The following is a 15900-nucleotide window of genomic DNA, read 5'->3' as shown; positions in this document are numbered from 1 at the left end:
CTTTCTGTCCGCTATTTTCCACTCACTCCTGCCGTCACCTTGTTCCTTCTGGAACTTGAAACTCGACCCACATCCTCGTTTTTTTTGCCCATCACCTCTCCTTACCGCAGCTACGTATCCCGTCCTGCTTCTCCTTTGCATACTCGTATCCCCAACACGAAGGTTTTGTTCTTCCATTCTCTCAACCCTCTTTCAACGTATAGCTTTTAGTATTGGTTGTTGTTTTTTTACCACATTTTTTGCACCTACGCCTCTCACCCTTTTCCATCCTTGAAAAGTCCAGCGGTCGATTTCGAGATCTTGACGCCACTGGCAACATCCGCCCCCATCCAAAGAGCCTCCAAAACCACCGTGTCCCTTTGTCGACCATTGACCCATCTGCTTACGGAGCGTCGTGTGGATTGGCAAAGCCAGGACGTTGACAAAAGCGAACCATCAAGATCCACGATCACAGTCAATGGTATCGAGACCATTCTCGCTGGCGGTAGACTGGCAAACGTGTGCATCCGCCCATCCAAAAGATCGCTGATCCCTCCATGATCCACCGCCGCCCGCCTTTTCGAACGCGGCTCTCCCACACAACGGTGGTAAACGATTCTCGTGTGTGATTTTGCTGCCGACAACCTCTCGACGCATCCTTCCTTCTATCGCGTCCTTCCGGACGTTTTGCCGTCGTCTTTCACGCACTCCGGTGTCCCCGGCTTGTCACTCCTTTATTCCCCGAGCCTTGCTTTCGTCGTCGATCTACGAACAGCACGGCCGCGACTTCCGACCAAGAATCGTCCCCTCCTTTTCTTCTCGATCGGCCCGGTGTCTATTCGATTTCCCATCGTCTTTGGGGCCCGCATAGGCATCGCTTCGATCTCATTTTCTGGGCCTGCTGGCACTTTTCCGTCGCCTCTTTAATAGATCATTACGGCAGCCTCAACAACTGGCCTTTGCACACGTTTTAGCAGCCACCTCGTAAGAGGACAGCATTGATCGCGCATGATCATTCGAGTACAATACCTCTACTCGACAACAATACATAATCCATAATGTCAAACTCTCGGTCGGACCTGACACTCAGTAGCTTCCCCCAGCTGGGACAGCAGGCCCGCTCCACGTCGCCGACCACATCCAACCCCTCCCCCATAGACCCATCTTCCGCATCCTCTTCCGGCCGGTCTCCATTTGGCTTGCCTCCCCCTGGCCTGGGCGGCAACTCCAAGATTCCCGCCTCGCGCTCGGGCAATGGGTCCCCATCGCACGACTTGGGGCCCTCCAGCCGCCTCTACTCTAAACGGTAATTCCTTCATGCCGCGTTGACCTTACGTTGACTTACGGCACACCCGTGCATGCACTGTCTGCTCTGTGATCGACGCATTTTACTGACCGTATCCAGTGCCCGGGAAATTCAAGCCCAGGAAGGAATCCCTGGCATGCCCGTGAATTTATGGGCAGGACCCCCGACAAGTGGCAATTCGACACCTCTCCGCGAGACTATCCCCGAGTCGCCAACAGACGGCTTTCCCGACTTCGCCCAGCTCCCATCCTCGTCCGATTTCCTTCCTTTGCCCGTCGGTCGCCGGGCCCGCGCTGGGACAGTGCCGTCTCGGTTTTCGCCGGGTGGTGCGGGCAATGGCCTCCTCAATCTCTCGGCGGTTGGTACTGCTGCTCCCAAAACGTCCCGTCCGACACCTTCCCAAACTCCCTATAAATCACCCTCTCCAGGCTTAGAACCAGTGGATGGCGGAAATGGCCAATCGTCGTCTTCTGCACTCCTGTCACGTCTTCGTGCCGGCTCCATGCCACAGCGTGTGCCTTTCGGGCAGACACCGGCGGCTACTTCTCCGTTTGGACCCTCGATCTTTAGCAGCTGGAACCCGACAACCCGTGAGCGCGGGTCTACCCTTGCAAGCATTGCGAGTCTTGGCTCCAATGGCCCTAGCTCGCCCGCCCAGTCGGCATTTTCTCGCGAGGGTCCGGGGGAGAACGACGTCCATATGCGGACATTGGACTACCTGGGCCTTGTCGAGACACCTCAACCGCCCCGCGCAACGCTCGCCACCCCGTACATGCCGAACATCGCAGACTTATCTCGGTCCAGCCGATTCCGTTCATACTCCGTTAACAACAAGGACAAGTACGCCGATGACGAAGACGAGGACGATTTCGATGCCAACATAGCTGGGTTTGGGACAGACTATGCTGCCGTGCTGCAAGGACAAATCGATGCAACAAACGCGGCGATTCATAGCCATAACCTGGCAGTGCAGGCCTTTGCAAACCAGGCTGCTAGCCGGCCTCGCGCGAGAACCGCAGGCGTCTTGGACGCTCCTGGGGCACGCGTGCTGCGCGGCTATTTCCCTACACAGTCCCGCCTGGACAGCAGCTTAACCGCCTCGGACATCCAATTGCCCGAAGAGAAAGACTTCGACAATGACATGACCACTGCTATGGCAGGAATGGGGCTGGGCCGTTCCAACAGCAGCAACAACAACAGCGCGGGTGCTGCCAACAACACAGGTGGCTTCCTATCGCCCGATGAGCCCGGCCTCGAGGGCCCGACGAGTGCCTTGTGGCTAGGAAGCATTCCGACCTCGACCACCACGTCCACCCTGACCGAGATGTTCAAGTCGTACGGCCCTATCTTGTCCGCACGAGTTTTGACTCTGAAGAATTGCGGCTTTGTCAATTTTGAACGCGTCGATAGTGCTGTCGCTGCCAAGGCAAGCCTGAACGGGAAAGAGATCTTCCCTGGGGCTGGGCCTGTGCGAATTAACTTTGCAAAGCCACCGTCGTCTTCCAACACCCCTGGTCATGACGGCGTCTATCCTTCTCCAAGCCCTGATCCGTTTGCTGCCGACAACAAGCTGTCTGGTTCGCTGTCTGCTGCACCGGGCTCCACAGCTGGCTCATCCACGCCTGGAGTTTTTCCTGCGGCAAGTGGACCAGCTGGCGCAGAGGGTTCTTCTCCCGGCACTGGAGGATCGACCGTCATTCCGCCTGCGGTGTCATCTCCGGACGCACTCGGCAAGATTTCGAACGATGTCATGAGAATTGTTGGCCAATTCGGTGCCTCTGACGAGGATACCTACCGCATTTCTTCCATCGTACAGGAAGCTGTTCAGTTCACCACCTTTATTGACGAAATTCCGCCTGTCGCGGAACCCTCCAGTACCCGTGTCTACGATGCTCCCAAGCTGCGCGACATCCGGAAACGCATCGACAACCAAAGCTATTCCCAGGCAGAGATCGAGCGCATTGCTGTTGAGATGCTTCCCGAGATCGCAGAGCTTTCATCCGATTACCTTGGCAACACAGTTGTGCAGAAGCTGTTTGAGCACTGCTCAGACGACCTTCGCGATGATATGCTGGCGGAAATTGCTCCTCACATAGCAGAGATTGGTGTTCACAAAAACGGTACGTGGGCCGCACAAAAAATTATTGATGTCTGCAAGACGCCCCGCCAAATGGCTCTGATTTCCGAAAACGTGCGTCCCTACACTGTGCCGCTTTTCCTGGACCAGTACGGCAATTATGTTCTCCAAGGCTGCCTCAAGTTCGGTGCACCGTACACCGACTTCATTTTCGAGACCATGATCAGTCGTCTCTGGGAAATCTCCCAAGGCCGTTTCGGTGCACGTGCTATGCGCGCGTGCCTCGAAAGCCACCATGCCACTAAGGATCAGCAGCGGATGCTTGCTGCGGTCATTGCCTTAAACAGCGTCCAATTGGCTACCAATGCCAATGGTGCGTTGTTGTTGACGTGGTTCCTTGACACGTGCACCTTCCCCCAACGGCGCACAGTGCTCGCACCCCAGCTTGTCCCCTACCTTGTTCACCTGTGCACCCACAAGGTCGCTTATCTCACGGTGCTCAAGGTTGTGAACCAGAAGACGGAGCCCGAAGCCCGGGATACCATTCTCCAGGCCCTCTTCTCTTCGTCCAACGACTCCGTCCTTGAGGCCATCCTCAGCGACAACGCTTGCGGTTCCACATTGATATACAAGGTGATCACGACGCCCTTCTTTGAGGAGTCGTTCCGTGGCCAAATAGTAGAAAGTGTCAAGAATGTCCTCGTTCGCATTAAGGCGCAGCCTTCTCAGGGCTACAAGCGCTTGATGGACGAGGTTGGGCTATCTACCAGAAACAGTGGCGGCAGTGGCAGCAGTGGCGGCAACGGTGATCATAGGGGATCCCGCGACCGCGACCACAGCTCCAACAACGAGAAGCAACGGCCCTCATCTAGACAAGCCAATGGCCACCAGCACCAAAACCACCACGGCCAACAGGGCAGCCATCAGCACCAACAACAGCAGCAGTCTCATTCCCACTCGCACCACCAACACCAGTCGCAGCAGCCGGCGTCCCACCAGCAGCAACGCACGCCTCCGCACACGAACCAGGCCGCTTTCAATAGCGGCGGTGCCGGTCCGTACTTTAACGCCTCACCCAATCCCTCTGGCTTCGACGCAGGCTACGGCATGCCGCGTGGTGACAACGGCCCCGTCGGTGATGCGGGTATGCAACCGCCCGCCTTTGGACCGTACAATGGCGGCCCGGCCCCGATGTACGGCATGCAGGGCCAGGCTGGCCCCCCAATCGGGGTCCAGCCGATTCCGTACCAGCAGGGCATGATGGGCGGTCGTGGTGGCAACCCGAACGTTGGCGGTGGGTTCTACCCTCCCCAGATGCAGGCCGGGTTCGGCAACTTTAATGGATCAGGCGCTCCACCACCAGTTGACGCGTACCGCGGTACCGGCATGCAAAACGGCAGCGGCGCGGTTCAGCCACCTCCTATTGGCGGCTTGGCTGGCCAAGCACCCTATGTGCCTCCTGGGTACAATATGGGAACGCCCTATGGATACGGTGGCCCACCACCGCCTTTTGTGCCTGATCAGATGGGCGGCGCAGGTGGCAATGGCAGACGCGGACGTCCGGGACGCAACCCGAACCGCGACATCAGCCCGCGCCAGTTCCACTGATCAATCACCCTCTCTCAGATGGCGAGTAGTGCTCTCCATATTCGCGCTTTCTCTTCTTCGATATGATGTTTGATTTTTTGGGCTCCGGTTTGGGGTTTTTTGGGTTGTCCTCTTTTTCTTTTACCTTGATTATCATTTTTATTAAAGCTATCAACGCTCTTAAAATTTGCCAGGTTTTGCCAAACTAGACTGAAGCTTTGCCGTTTCTCCATTCTTCTTTCGATTTTCAACCTCATTTTTGGTCATTTTATTTTCATTTGGTCTTTTCACTTGTTTAGGAACTCAAAAGGGCCTTGTCTGTACTTTTAAAAGTCAAATCTGACACTACTTGATTCGTGTTCGCATCCTTATCTTTTCTTGGTATTGCCCATCGTTTTCTATTTTGGTCGGCAATGGGTTGAACGGAAGGTTCGGCAAGGGAAAAAAACGCTTGGCGGGTAGGAAAGGACACGTTCTGCAGATTTATCTCTCTGTACGCAGGTTTTCCTTTTTTACCATTCCTCTCCGAGTGCTAGGATTTTTTAGAAAAGGTACGGGAGAGCAACTGCCTCGTGCACATGGTTTGCTCGGATGATTTAGATATAAAATGGCAGCAAGTACATTGTTTTCGGTGTGTTTCGACACTTGGTTCGCCAGGTCGCGTGACGTAATAACTCGAGCGAAAAATTGGGAGCAAAAAGCACGGTGCCACATATTTCAAAGATTGCTGGACTGGATCACAGGCGTACTTTATCCACTCTACTGGCCGTGTTGTTTGCACATATCTACATAATACCACAGTGGGCACGTCCAAATGAGCCAAGTGTAAGCAAAGGAAATTCGACAACTGATACAATGCAAGTAAGAAGGTTGGTATTCCATGGCGCTCTGTTGAAGCAGGGACAGTGACCTAGTAACCAGCAGCGATTATAGGATGTAGGTGGAAAGTAAAAGAGTAAACACAAGCTGGGATAATCGCCCCTCCTCCATCTCCAAAGACTCTGCAATTCACTGCTATGCCAAACTTGTCGTGGGAAAAGGACATCCTATGCCCGCGGGGTAAGTAGATAGAGCGAGAGTCGGGACGAAGGAGCGGTTTCGATGTCGAGCGAATCCGCTTGCTGCCCTTTGTCCGTCCCCTCTTTCTGCATCCTATCTTGCGAGTCCAGAGGCGTGGACATATTCCCCCACCAAATATAAACAAAGGAAAATCAGAATCGAAAGGAAAGGAACAGAACAGTAGGGTAAACGTAGGTCGATGTGGTGTTGTCCCAGCCGTTGTTAAAAAAAAATGCAAATGCCCAAAAAGTATGTGTTAGAAGCCCGCCGCCACCCTTTGCCCATAAAAAGAAAATACAGCATGCTTGCCCAATGACGCCCAAACCCAATGTTATAAAAAAAAAGTAGTAGGCAAAATAGATGTATGTGAGTCAGAAAAATGATGGTGTCTACAGTGATCAAACTTTGTTTCGTTGTTGCTGTTCGAGTCTGCTGGTTGCCGTAGCGTACGTCGAGTATTTCGTATTTCCTTTTTCCTTGATCATGTGTCAGCAGCGTCGTTGGTTTCGGCGCGGGCTTCGGTGCGCTCCAGACCACCATCTGCCTGCTCGCTCTGCTTATCAAGGCGGTCGGCCATCTTCTCGTTTTCCTTGTTGTCTTCGTCTCCAACAGCGGTTTCTGAAGATGCTGGCACAGGCGTCGGCGGGGATGCCACATCATTAGCCGTAGCATCGGCGCCTTGCTGGCCTTCGCCCTGCTTGTCCTCCTCGTCCTCCTTCTCCTTGTCGCCGTCTGCCGTGTTCGAAATCGCAACCGTCTCCAGCGTCTTCTCGAGGATAGGCCCTGGCACGGAATCGCCTGCTGCTGGTGGCCGTTTGGCGTTGTTGTGATCGCATAAACGGAAACCGTCAATATCATTCTCGGAGAGTTCGGCCTTGGCTGACGCCGGCAGTGTACCAGTTCCACTGCCGGGGTCGCTGACGCTGTGCTCAACTGGCCAGACGGCAGAGCCTGGCTCGTCTTCTGAGGCATTCAGAGGAGTTGTAATTGTCGGAGGATCCTCGTCTTCGTTCTCGCCATTGTCCGAGACGAGGCTCATGACTTCGTTCGTTTCTGGAACGATCTGTTCAGAATCAGGTTCTGGGAGCCCCTCGCCGGCCACCTGTACATCTTCCATGGCGACTTCTGGGACTTCCTGGGCCTCGTCTGCACCAGCTTCCCTCGCCTTCAGGTCGTCAACTTGACGGCTCTCTGCCCTTGTTCTCGGATTGGATAACAAGAGGTCGATCCGCGCTCGCATAGCTTGCAGAGCAGCCAGGTCTTCCTGTGTCAAAGCCGAGCCAATTTCAATGTTGAGCGGGCTACCCTGTGCCATCATAGAAATCACAGAGGCATCTGCTTGAGACAAGAGAGCATTGATCAAGTCCCCGCTGCGATCCGTCCGCTCCTCCGAGGTATAGAGAGCTGAGAGGTTTTGCGCAGCCTGGGCTTCGTCTATGCGGTGGCGATCAGTAAGAAGGACACGGTTGGGCTCGGCTGCAGGCTCCGCCTTGGGCACGACCTCGATTTCATCGTTGCGAAATTCGGGGCGCTCTTGATAGCGGTGCATCCGCGCCCGCCGCTGTTTGCCGGTGTTTTGCTCTTTTCGGATCTGCTCCAGAAAATCGAGTTCCACGCCGCGTGTCCCAATGCGCTGCACACGGCCAAAGGACTGCACGTGCTTCCACCCGCTCTGGTTGTCCGACGAATCGTCGTCCGAGGTGAACTCGATGAACCCATTGTTGATCATGCCACGAGAGTACGAAGGCTTGACGACGGGGGCGCCCTTGATTTTGCGGAAGCGGTGCGCAGGTCCAAGCTGGCCGGGGAGTTTGGCCAAGATGTCGTCCGTATGTGCCGGGCAGCGCCAGTTCCGCAAGACAGGCGGGTTCGCCATTGGAGGATCCAGGCAATCAATATGCCACCACAGACCACAATAGGCGCAGGGAATGATGGGCCTGTTGTCTTGGGCAGAGCTGTTGCAGATGTGGCACAATACTGGATTGCCATCGTTGTCACGAATCCGGAAAAAGTCGGGTGCCTCATCATAGTTGCGTTTTCTAAAACTTTGGTGTGAGTCGCATGACAGAATAGAACAGAAAATGCACGTGGGCAAAGCTTGGGACCAATTGCCAGGTGCGGGGATTCAACAAACCTTGTCCGACTGGTACCAGTCACGACGATGTCTTCGTACTCGCCCTCAGTTCCCGTTTTCATGCCCTCAAAGTAATTCCGCGTCTCGCTGGGCAGGCTGAAGGCACTGGAATTTCTCTGTTCCATGATATTGAGCAGTGCACCAAAAACGCCCGTGTAGCGCGTCAGGGACGCCGGATTGCGCCGCGCAATGCACACGTTGCAGAACCACTCATCGGGAAGATCACGATCCTCGTGGACGGGCGGATCAACACAGTTGAAATGGAACGATCGCGTGCAGCCATCGCAGCAGACCAAGTCACCACTTCCACTACACGACGCGCAATAATCGTCATTGTCGTCCTGAAGAAGAACAAACATGTGTCAGCAATCCAGATCCTTGCCAGCGTTTTCGCGTTCTCGGCCCAGACTACCGGGCAAGAGTTAAAAAAAGGTCGTAGCAGGTAAAGGGGACGATCAGACACCCGCGAGCGCCAGGGGTCGTATGTGTTGTTATAATAGGGACAAAGTAAGTCGCAGGAACGACAAAAAGGCAGAGTGCGGCCCGGCGAGAGCAGGAAAAGGGCAGCGAGGGTTTCTTTCCCGGTAAAAGGAAACAACAAAGTTGTGGTTTCCGGTCAAAGTGGCTTGTCTGCCTGGCTCTCCTCCCCTCTGTACTCCCCTCTCATGTTTCCCGGGATGAAATCCCAGCCAACCATCGGTAAGTGAATAAAAAACCGGGCGTGAGAGGCAGACGAGGATTACCACAGAGCGATGGTTCAGAGAGACCAACAGTGGGGCCCCCAATCAGTGGGCATGAAACAGAAGACGCGTTTGGCCATAAGCCCGACAAAATCAGGCACAGGCTATTTGGGCAGGGTGGAAATGAACATCGGAAACGGGGCGAGCGTAGTAGGGCAGAGAGGCAATGGAGAAAAAAAGGCGAGCAGCGCCAGAAAAACAACGAGAGTGCGACGAAAACATCATGAGAAGGCCACAGGATAGGATGCAAAAACGACCGTGAACATGATGCAAGCATTCGCGAGGTGTACCTACCTGGTTACTGGGTGCGCCATTTGCCACGGGACTGCCGCGTTCTCCGCTGGCGCGAGGCACACCAGCAGATGTGCCAGTCTTTTTCTTCACAGGCCTAAACGAATCGTTAGCAAAGGATCCCCCGACTGCGACGAGATACATTTGCGCCCCTAAACAGCCTTCATCGTGATTGTCGTAGATTGACAAAAAGTCGGTGATGCGACGCTGTCCAGACCAGACCGTGAGACGCGCGCTGCGTCCAGTTGGTCGTCCTTGCCCCCAGCTCATCGCCTCATCGCCACCTTCATCGGGTGAGACGCTCGAGGCGACAACTGATGAAACAGACACAGCGCGCACCCCAAAAGTCGTCAAAATGGACGTAGAACGATGCAGAACAAAATACTTACGATGACTTGACGCGAAGTCCGACGCGCGGCTTCTTGGACTTCGGTCCAGGCGTGCCAGCGCGTGAGTTGCCATTCGACTCATTTACCGCGGCGACTTGTTGCGTCGGCACAGGCGTCTGCAGTCGCGTCGACGGCAAGTCGTCGGAGGGAAAGCTGCCGCTCCTGGGAGACAGGTCTTCGTCTACCTCATCGAATGCGCGCTTGCGGGCCGACCGCGTCGTGCGCGTGGCCGTCGTGGAAGCGCGCAGCTGCCGTTGTCGTTGCGGCTGTGGCGTCTCCAGCAGCGGCTGGTGGCTCGCCGCGTCGGGAACGGAGCCACGTCTGCTTCGTGACGCTGAAGTAGGCCGGGATGAGGACGCCGCACCCGTAGAAAGAAGGGCAGCACTTCCCCGTGTGAAGCTTTCAGGGGCAACACCAATACTGTTGGTGACGCCACGTGCCTCGCGTCGCAATCGGGCCAGGCGCTCCTCTCCAGCCTCATCCGACTCGCTCTTACCAAGAGAATTGGGAGCGGCATCGGTGCTGTTCATGGCTGGTGATGGCAGAGCTGCAGTGCTGTTTCTGCTCTTGCCGTTGCCATTTTGCGCGCGTTTCGCGACAGAAACGGGGCGCACAGAAATGTGATCCTCGACAGCAGCGGGCATTTCGTCTTTTGCTGATGCTGAAATGGCCGCTGCAGCCGCCGCAGCAGAAGTCCGTTTCGGTTGCTGATGGTGAGTGTTTTGTGAACCTGTGGTGTGAGTTTGAGTTTGGGACTGTGGCTGCGATGATGAAGACAACGGAGAAATTAACGCGGGTAATGGTGTGGGTGACTTTTTTGCGGACGACCTGTTTCGGGTCGCTATTGGCTGTAGGGCTGTTTCTGGTGCTGGCGCTGGCGTGGGCGTGGGCTCTGGTGGTTGTGTTGTGGTAGACGGCTTGGGGGCAGACAAGCCAGCCCCAGTGAGAGTCCGATTTTTGGGGGGGCGGCCAGCTCCTCGCCTCCTCCCACCTCTGCCTGATCCTGGTCCTCCACGACGGCGATCCGCACCCCCTCCACCTCGCTTGGATTGAGAAACAGATGATTCCTTAGAATCGTCTTCGTGTGTCCTGCTATTCGCGATCTCAGCTCCGTGAACACCGTCTTTCTTCGCCGTCGTACGCTTCACAGTCTCGGCTGTCCACCCAATACTAGTCACGGCACCGCCAGTTGCATCACGCATGGCCACGTCGTTGTCCTTGTCACTGATTGTTTCATCGTCGACGTCAAGTCCCCTGGCATTCTTGCTGGGCGGTGAGATGGACAGAGCGGGTGAGAGTGATGATGCCACCGAGTCTGCCCGCAAATGGCGTCGGATTGTTGGAGGCGTAGATGGAGCCGCATCAATCCCTTGAGCGAACGGTGGAGGCGTCGTCATCGTCGCATCCTCTTCGATCTTGGGAACAGGTTGCTTCTTCTGAGCACTGGCGGCTTTCTCGGCAAGAGTTTTGTTCTTGCTGCCCGGGGGTCTACCAGGCCGTCCGCGGGGTGTCTTCGTGGGCGTCTTGGGCGTGGCAGAAGCAGACAAAGCTGCCGGAGTCTTTGATGCCCTTGGCGATTGAAGAGGCGTCTTGGCCTTGGCACTACCCTTCTTGGAAGCAGAGGCGGGTTGCTCCGTTTCACGATGGCTGGCGTCCGAAGCCACAGAGGGCTGTGGGGGAGCGAATGTGTGCATGGAAACCGTTGCCGGTGCGGGCGGAGTGACCACAAGTTCGCTGTCCTCGTCCGTAAGCTTCACTCTCTTTCTTGCATGCGCAGTATCGTCCGTCGTGCTGTCAACAATGTTGCCCGAAACGTCGGTCGTGAACTGCGGAAGGTCCATGGTGATGAGGTCGGCGTAGGGAGCCGGAATGGGTTTGTGAGCGGCAATGTTGATGTCAGTCCCTGGCGGGACAAAGTGTTTACATCCTTTGTTGTCCTTCTTTCCTTCTTTCTTCTTCTCGTGGACCATACGAGCAAAGGTGTTGACGGCTTCGCGGTCGGCCGTCTGCTGAAAAACGTCCTCCACCATGGTCAAAAAGGTCTGGTTTCCCGCCTGCTCGTCGTAGAGTGTCCGCAGAGCCCAGGCAGTAGGATAGCGGAAGTGACGCACCGCTTCTTCAACAGCAAGGTCAACAACCTTATCAGTGACTTCCCTGTTGACTTCCGTAGCGTTGCTGTCAGAGCGTGGCCGCTGTAGCCCATATGGTGTTTTGAGTGGCAAGAAACTAGAGTCGAATCCAAAAGGCTTGCCGCCGTATCCATCGTTGTCCTCGTCCTGTGAGTCGAACGAGTCGCCATCCGAGTCGCCATCCGAGTCACGTACGTCACCTTCCGTGTCTGCCTCTTGACCGTTCTCGGGACGGGTCGGAGCAGCTGTGGCTACAGGGTTCAATACTGGGGGAGCCTCCGCTTCGATTTGCGCCTCGGCTTCGGCGGCGACGATACGTTCTGCCTCTGCCTCGGCCGCCTCCTTCTGCTTCAGCGCACGTTGCTCGGCGGCCAGCGATCTTCTGGACTTTGGCCGGCCGACGGGCCGCTTCGCCGGTTTTGGCGTCTCGAGCACTGGTTTCTCAGATTGGAGTTCAGCGCTCTCATTGGCAAGGACCTGGTCACCTGCGTCAACGTCCGCTGTTATCACAGCATCAGGGCCTCCAGCAGTCTCTTGGTCGCTTTGGTCAGCGTCGTCGGCCGCCTCGTCCGTGGCTTCCTGGCTTTTCCGCCGCTGCTTCTCTTGCTGCCTTGTCGATGCACGCGCCTGACGTTTTGAGTTTCCGGGAGCAGGCCGAAATATGATGCTTCGCCGTGTGCTCGGTGTCGTTGGCGTGATGGGTGTGGAGGGCATGTTCGGTCCAGACTCTTGTTGTGCATCCTCTCTGTCGGCAACGTCGCTCGTGGCACTTTGAGGCCCTGACCGGGTCGACCGTTTCGGTGCCACGATGATGCGTGTCGGGACATGCTTTCCAGCATTTGGCCGCTTCAGGATGATTTTTTTGGAATTCAAAGTGGAGATTGGCTGTCGTTCCTGGGGTTTTGCATCCTCGCCATGCTCCTGGTGCTGCGTCCCGGTCACATCCTGCTCTTGGGTGTCGGTTTCCACTGTTGGCAGTTCTCTCGGCGATTCACCGTCGTCGTTGTCATCCGGCCCCTGCTGTCCAGCTCGCCGACCCTGCTGCCCTTGCTGCTCTTTCCGCTTTTGTTGCTGCTTCACGGTTTGGCGGCCCAGGGGCGATCCCTCGTGAAACAGCTTCTCCTCGGGGAGACCGCTGATGCGCTTCGCCACGTTCGCAGCCTTTGGCAGTGTGCCTAGCGGTGCCATGCCTTCAAACACGCCGTGTCTTTGAAAACCAGCCTCTTCGAAACTGGACTTGCTCTGCACGGGTGGCTCCAGCCAGCGCGCCATCATGGCTCTTTGAGCGTTGGTCACACCATTGTTGCTGCTGCCAGCAGTGGTGCTCGATGCTGGCGTGCTCCCGCTGCCAGCCTGGCGGCCAATGCTGCTCCCACTGCCCGCTGCCGCATCCGCCACTCCGCTATGCAGGGGACTGGAGAAGCGCGAGCGTGTCGCCCTCGTGGTCGTGTGCGGCGCTGGCGGCATGGCTAGTTATGAGTGAAGAAAAGGAGAGACGCGAGACTCGTGTCGGGCGCCTTTCCCGGACCTCTATCAGCCCTCCTCAGTCCCAGAATGTCCGCCTCGCTCGCCTCCCCCAATTTTCGATCCCGGCCAAACGCAACAGCTTGACAAAATTCGGACGGTCTCGTACGATCTGGCGTTCCTATTTACTGCTTTGGTACCTCTTGGATCTTGAATCAGGCCTCGCGTTGGGTGTAGTGGCCCGGGATATTGTGTGTTTGATTTTTACGTCCGGGCGAAAAGGCTGGAGCAAAGCTTTGGCGAACTGTTCAAACCACGGACGAAGAGACAAGACAATCCAAAACAGTACAGCCGTATGTTTCCGTCTCGAAGGTTATCTGTGGCAGCAAAGAGAAAACGAAAAACGGTGGTTGTCGTCGGAGGGAGCAAAAAGAAAGGGAGGTGTGCTGGGAGCTCCTTCCCTCTTTTGCAGCTTGACGCGGCGCTCGGCTCGTCGCTCCTGCTTGTTTCGGCAGCGTCTGCAAAAGAATCAGTAAAGAGCGCGTTTTCTCAAACAAGAAGGAAGCAGGAACGAACGCGCAAGCTTTGCATACCAAAGTACGTCCGTGTGCAGACAACAGCAAGAAGTCGTTGCTTCGATTGCCAGTCGAGGCCGTCGCGTACTCTGCAGCAGTCGTCAGGAAGTTGAGGAGGAAGGTCGAGGAACGACAAGCACGAGAGAAATTGAGCATCCAGGGAGGGGACAGACCAGCCTAGACGCCTAGACCAGCCTCGGCGAGTCCTGGCTCTAGCACTGGTAGCACCAGCTACAGCGAATAACGTGGCGCTCTTACAGGGGACAGAGTGCTGGAAATCGGATCACACTAGTATGTCACTAGTCAGTTATACTGCGTAAGATACGAGTGTTAAGGCTGGCATTGCATTACTCCTGTCGCTCTTGCCTCATGCAGCGGCTTATTTGCGTCTCTGGCCGTCGTCGTCTCTCCTTCTCCTTTTCCCCTCGCTCCTTGGCCGGGCTTCCTTCCTTGCCCCCTTCGATCTCGTTGTGCATCGTCGTTCCTTCCATCTTCTATCGCATAGTTTCTTGTTTTATCACATTGTCTCTTGGTTTTCAATGTATACGCTCTTTCCTCTGACTAGCACAAATACGGGCGTGGGTGGCCAATATGGGCCCCCTATTCTGCCTGAGACGGTGCGTAAAAGTAAATAATGAGGGAAGGCCGGCCAAAGGGTGAAAAAAGGGGAGCAGAGAGATTGCAGCCCACATGAAGGGCAGCATGCGCGGAAGTGAAGTGCACGTCCAGCACGAAAAGACAGGTAGAGGCATGCTCCCTCCATTCCATTCCACCCGAACAGCCGTACCATGCGACGTGCATCTCGCACATTTTACATTCGCGCTGTTTTGTGTGCAATTTGATTTCTTTTTCCACCTATTCTCCAGGTCTTTGTTAGGGGGGGCGAGTTCCTTCCGTCTAGGCCGACAGTAATGGGAGAACCTAACCACTTCAACGTCCGGGTTGCAGGCAGCACCTCGCTCTTTCCTTTTTTGTTACCTCTGCTCCTGCCCTTTGTTCTGTTGATTATCTTACCACAGACGGAAGGAGATAGGGGGAAGCCACCAGAGTGTTGGATCCTGGTCGTCTTGTGCTCCATCAACCATGAATCCCGCAGTATTTCGTCCACATGAAGTAATCAGGACATCAAGCAAGATGCATATCCTTGCGTTCATCTCGATCACTCGTTTCGATCCGTTTTTCTTACTTTTGCTCTTCTCGGGAAATTTTGATTTTGGCGGCACCAACGCGCTTTTTCCAAGATATTGTTTATATGCCCATTTATGTTATCCAATTTCGTATTTCAACTCTTCGCCGTTCTCCTTCCACTCAGCCATTCCAAATGTTTCTTTCTTGGTCGATGATGCCCATTTTTGTTGTCGACAATTATTTTGCACTTTGCTCCCTGCTTTTTGTCCCGAGCTGGACCCCCCGTCATTTGGATCGTGCGGCTGTTCTCTGTACTATGTAAGATAGTGTAAGATAGGCGATTACGTCGAACAGCCACGCATTACCTCTTTCACGCGCAACGTTCTTTGTACGTCTTTCACCTTTCACTCCCCCATTTCATCTCGTCTTCGCATCCAGGTCAGCTGCCAATCTGTGTTAGTTTCAGCTGACCAGACCAAAACAGCCTCGACGATGTATGCAGGGCCGTAAACGTTATCGGTGTCCGCTTTGATTTATTGGACTCCCTCCATCTATTCGAGGACAATATTAGGAGATGCTTCCATCCGGTCCCAGATTCACTCGACCTACCAATGTGTCTGCCTGTCGTATGTCGCTCATTCTCTTTGTGGTGTTGAAAAGAGACAAAAAGTACCATGTGGGCGCCCATGTCTCATGCATCCCAGCAAGTGGCGGCCCATCGGTCACTTGTCCCTCATTGGTTTCACAAAGGCGTCGCTTGAGATGTGCAAGGTATGATTCACCATGGACATCGCAGTCAACGGCTGTGTCGCCATATGCGACAGCCGTCACAGGTACTCGTTGGAGTGTCGAGTGCCGGGTTTTGATTTTTATAATTTATTTGTTTTGAATGCCAGCATCATGCCATGACCCCAAACCCAACCGTTTTTTTATTTTACTTTGCATAGCCTACATCGAAACGCATATGTGCACACACATATGCCCTAATCCCAGAAATGAGTCATGATCCAACAAGGCAAACGAAGCGGTTAGCCAGACAAGT

General features: G+C 55.0%; 4 protein-coding genes across 4 annotated transcripts; 2 read left to right on the top strand and 2 right to left on the bottom strand.

Moving 5' to 3' along the window:
- Window positions 1-1037: 1037 nt before the first annotated feature.
- On the top strand, window positions 1038-1289 carry SPBR_03380 (uncharacterized protein; the record flags this gene model as incomplete). Its single annotated transcript, XM_040761681.1, has 1 exon — window positions 1038-1289. The coding sequence occupies one exon, from the start codon at window positions 1038-1040 to the stop codon at window positions 1287-1289; it is 252 nt and encodes an 83-aa protein (XP_040620181.1).
- A 498-nt stretch (window positions 1290-1787) lies between these two features.
- SPBR_02268 (uncharacterized protein) lies at window positions 1788-4970 on the top strand (the record flags this gene model as incomplete). The annotated part of the gene is made up of 1 exon (XM_040760571.1): window positions 1788-4970. One exon carries the CDS (start codon window positions 1788-1790, stop codon window positions 4968-4970), a length of 3183 nt encoding a protein of 1060 aa, XP_040620180.1.
- A 1519-nt stretch (window positions 4971-6489) lies between these two features.
- SPBR_02503 (uncharacterized protein) lies at window positions 6490-8501 on the bottom strand (the record flags this gene model as incomplete). Its single annotated transcript, XM_040760806.1, has 2 exons — window positions 6490-8047; window positions 8143-8501. The coding sequence occupies 2 exons, from the start codon at window positions 8499-8501 to the stop codon at window positions 6490-6492; spliced, it is 1917 nt and encodes a 638-aa protein (XP_040620179.1).
- A 958-nt stretch (window positions 8502-9459) lies between these two features.
- SPBR_02216 (uncharacterized protein) lies at window positions 9460-13158 on the bottom strand (the record flags this gene model as incomplete). The annotated part of the gene is made up of 4 exons (XM_040760519.1): window positions 9460-9487; window positions 9563-10269; window positions 10554-10654; window positions 10704-13158. The coding sequence occupies 4 exons, from the start codon at window positions 13156-13158 to the stop codon at window positions 9460-9462; spliced, it is 3291 nt and encodes a 1096-aa protein (XP_040620178.1).
- Between the last annotated feature and the right edge of the window lie 2742 nt (window positions 13159-15900).

This window comes from Sporothrix brasiliensis (assembly GCF_000820605.1).
Source record: "Sporothrix brasiliensis 5110 chromosome Unknown Cont17, whole genome shotgun sequence".
Classification (NCBI taxonomy): domain Eukaryota; kingdom Fungi; phylum Ascomycota; class Sordariomycetes; order Ophiostomatales; family Ophiostomataceae; genus Sporothrix; species Sporothrix brasiliensis.
This window is presented reverse-complemented; position numbering and strand designations above follow the sequence as displayed.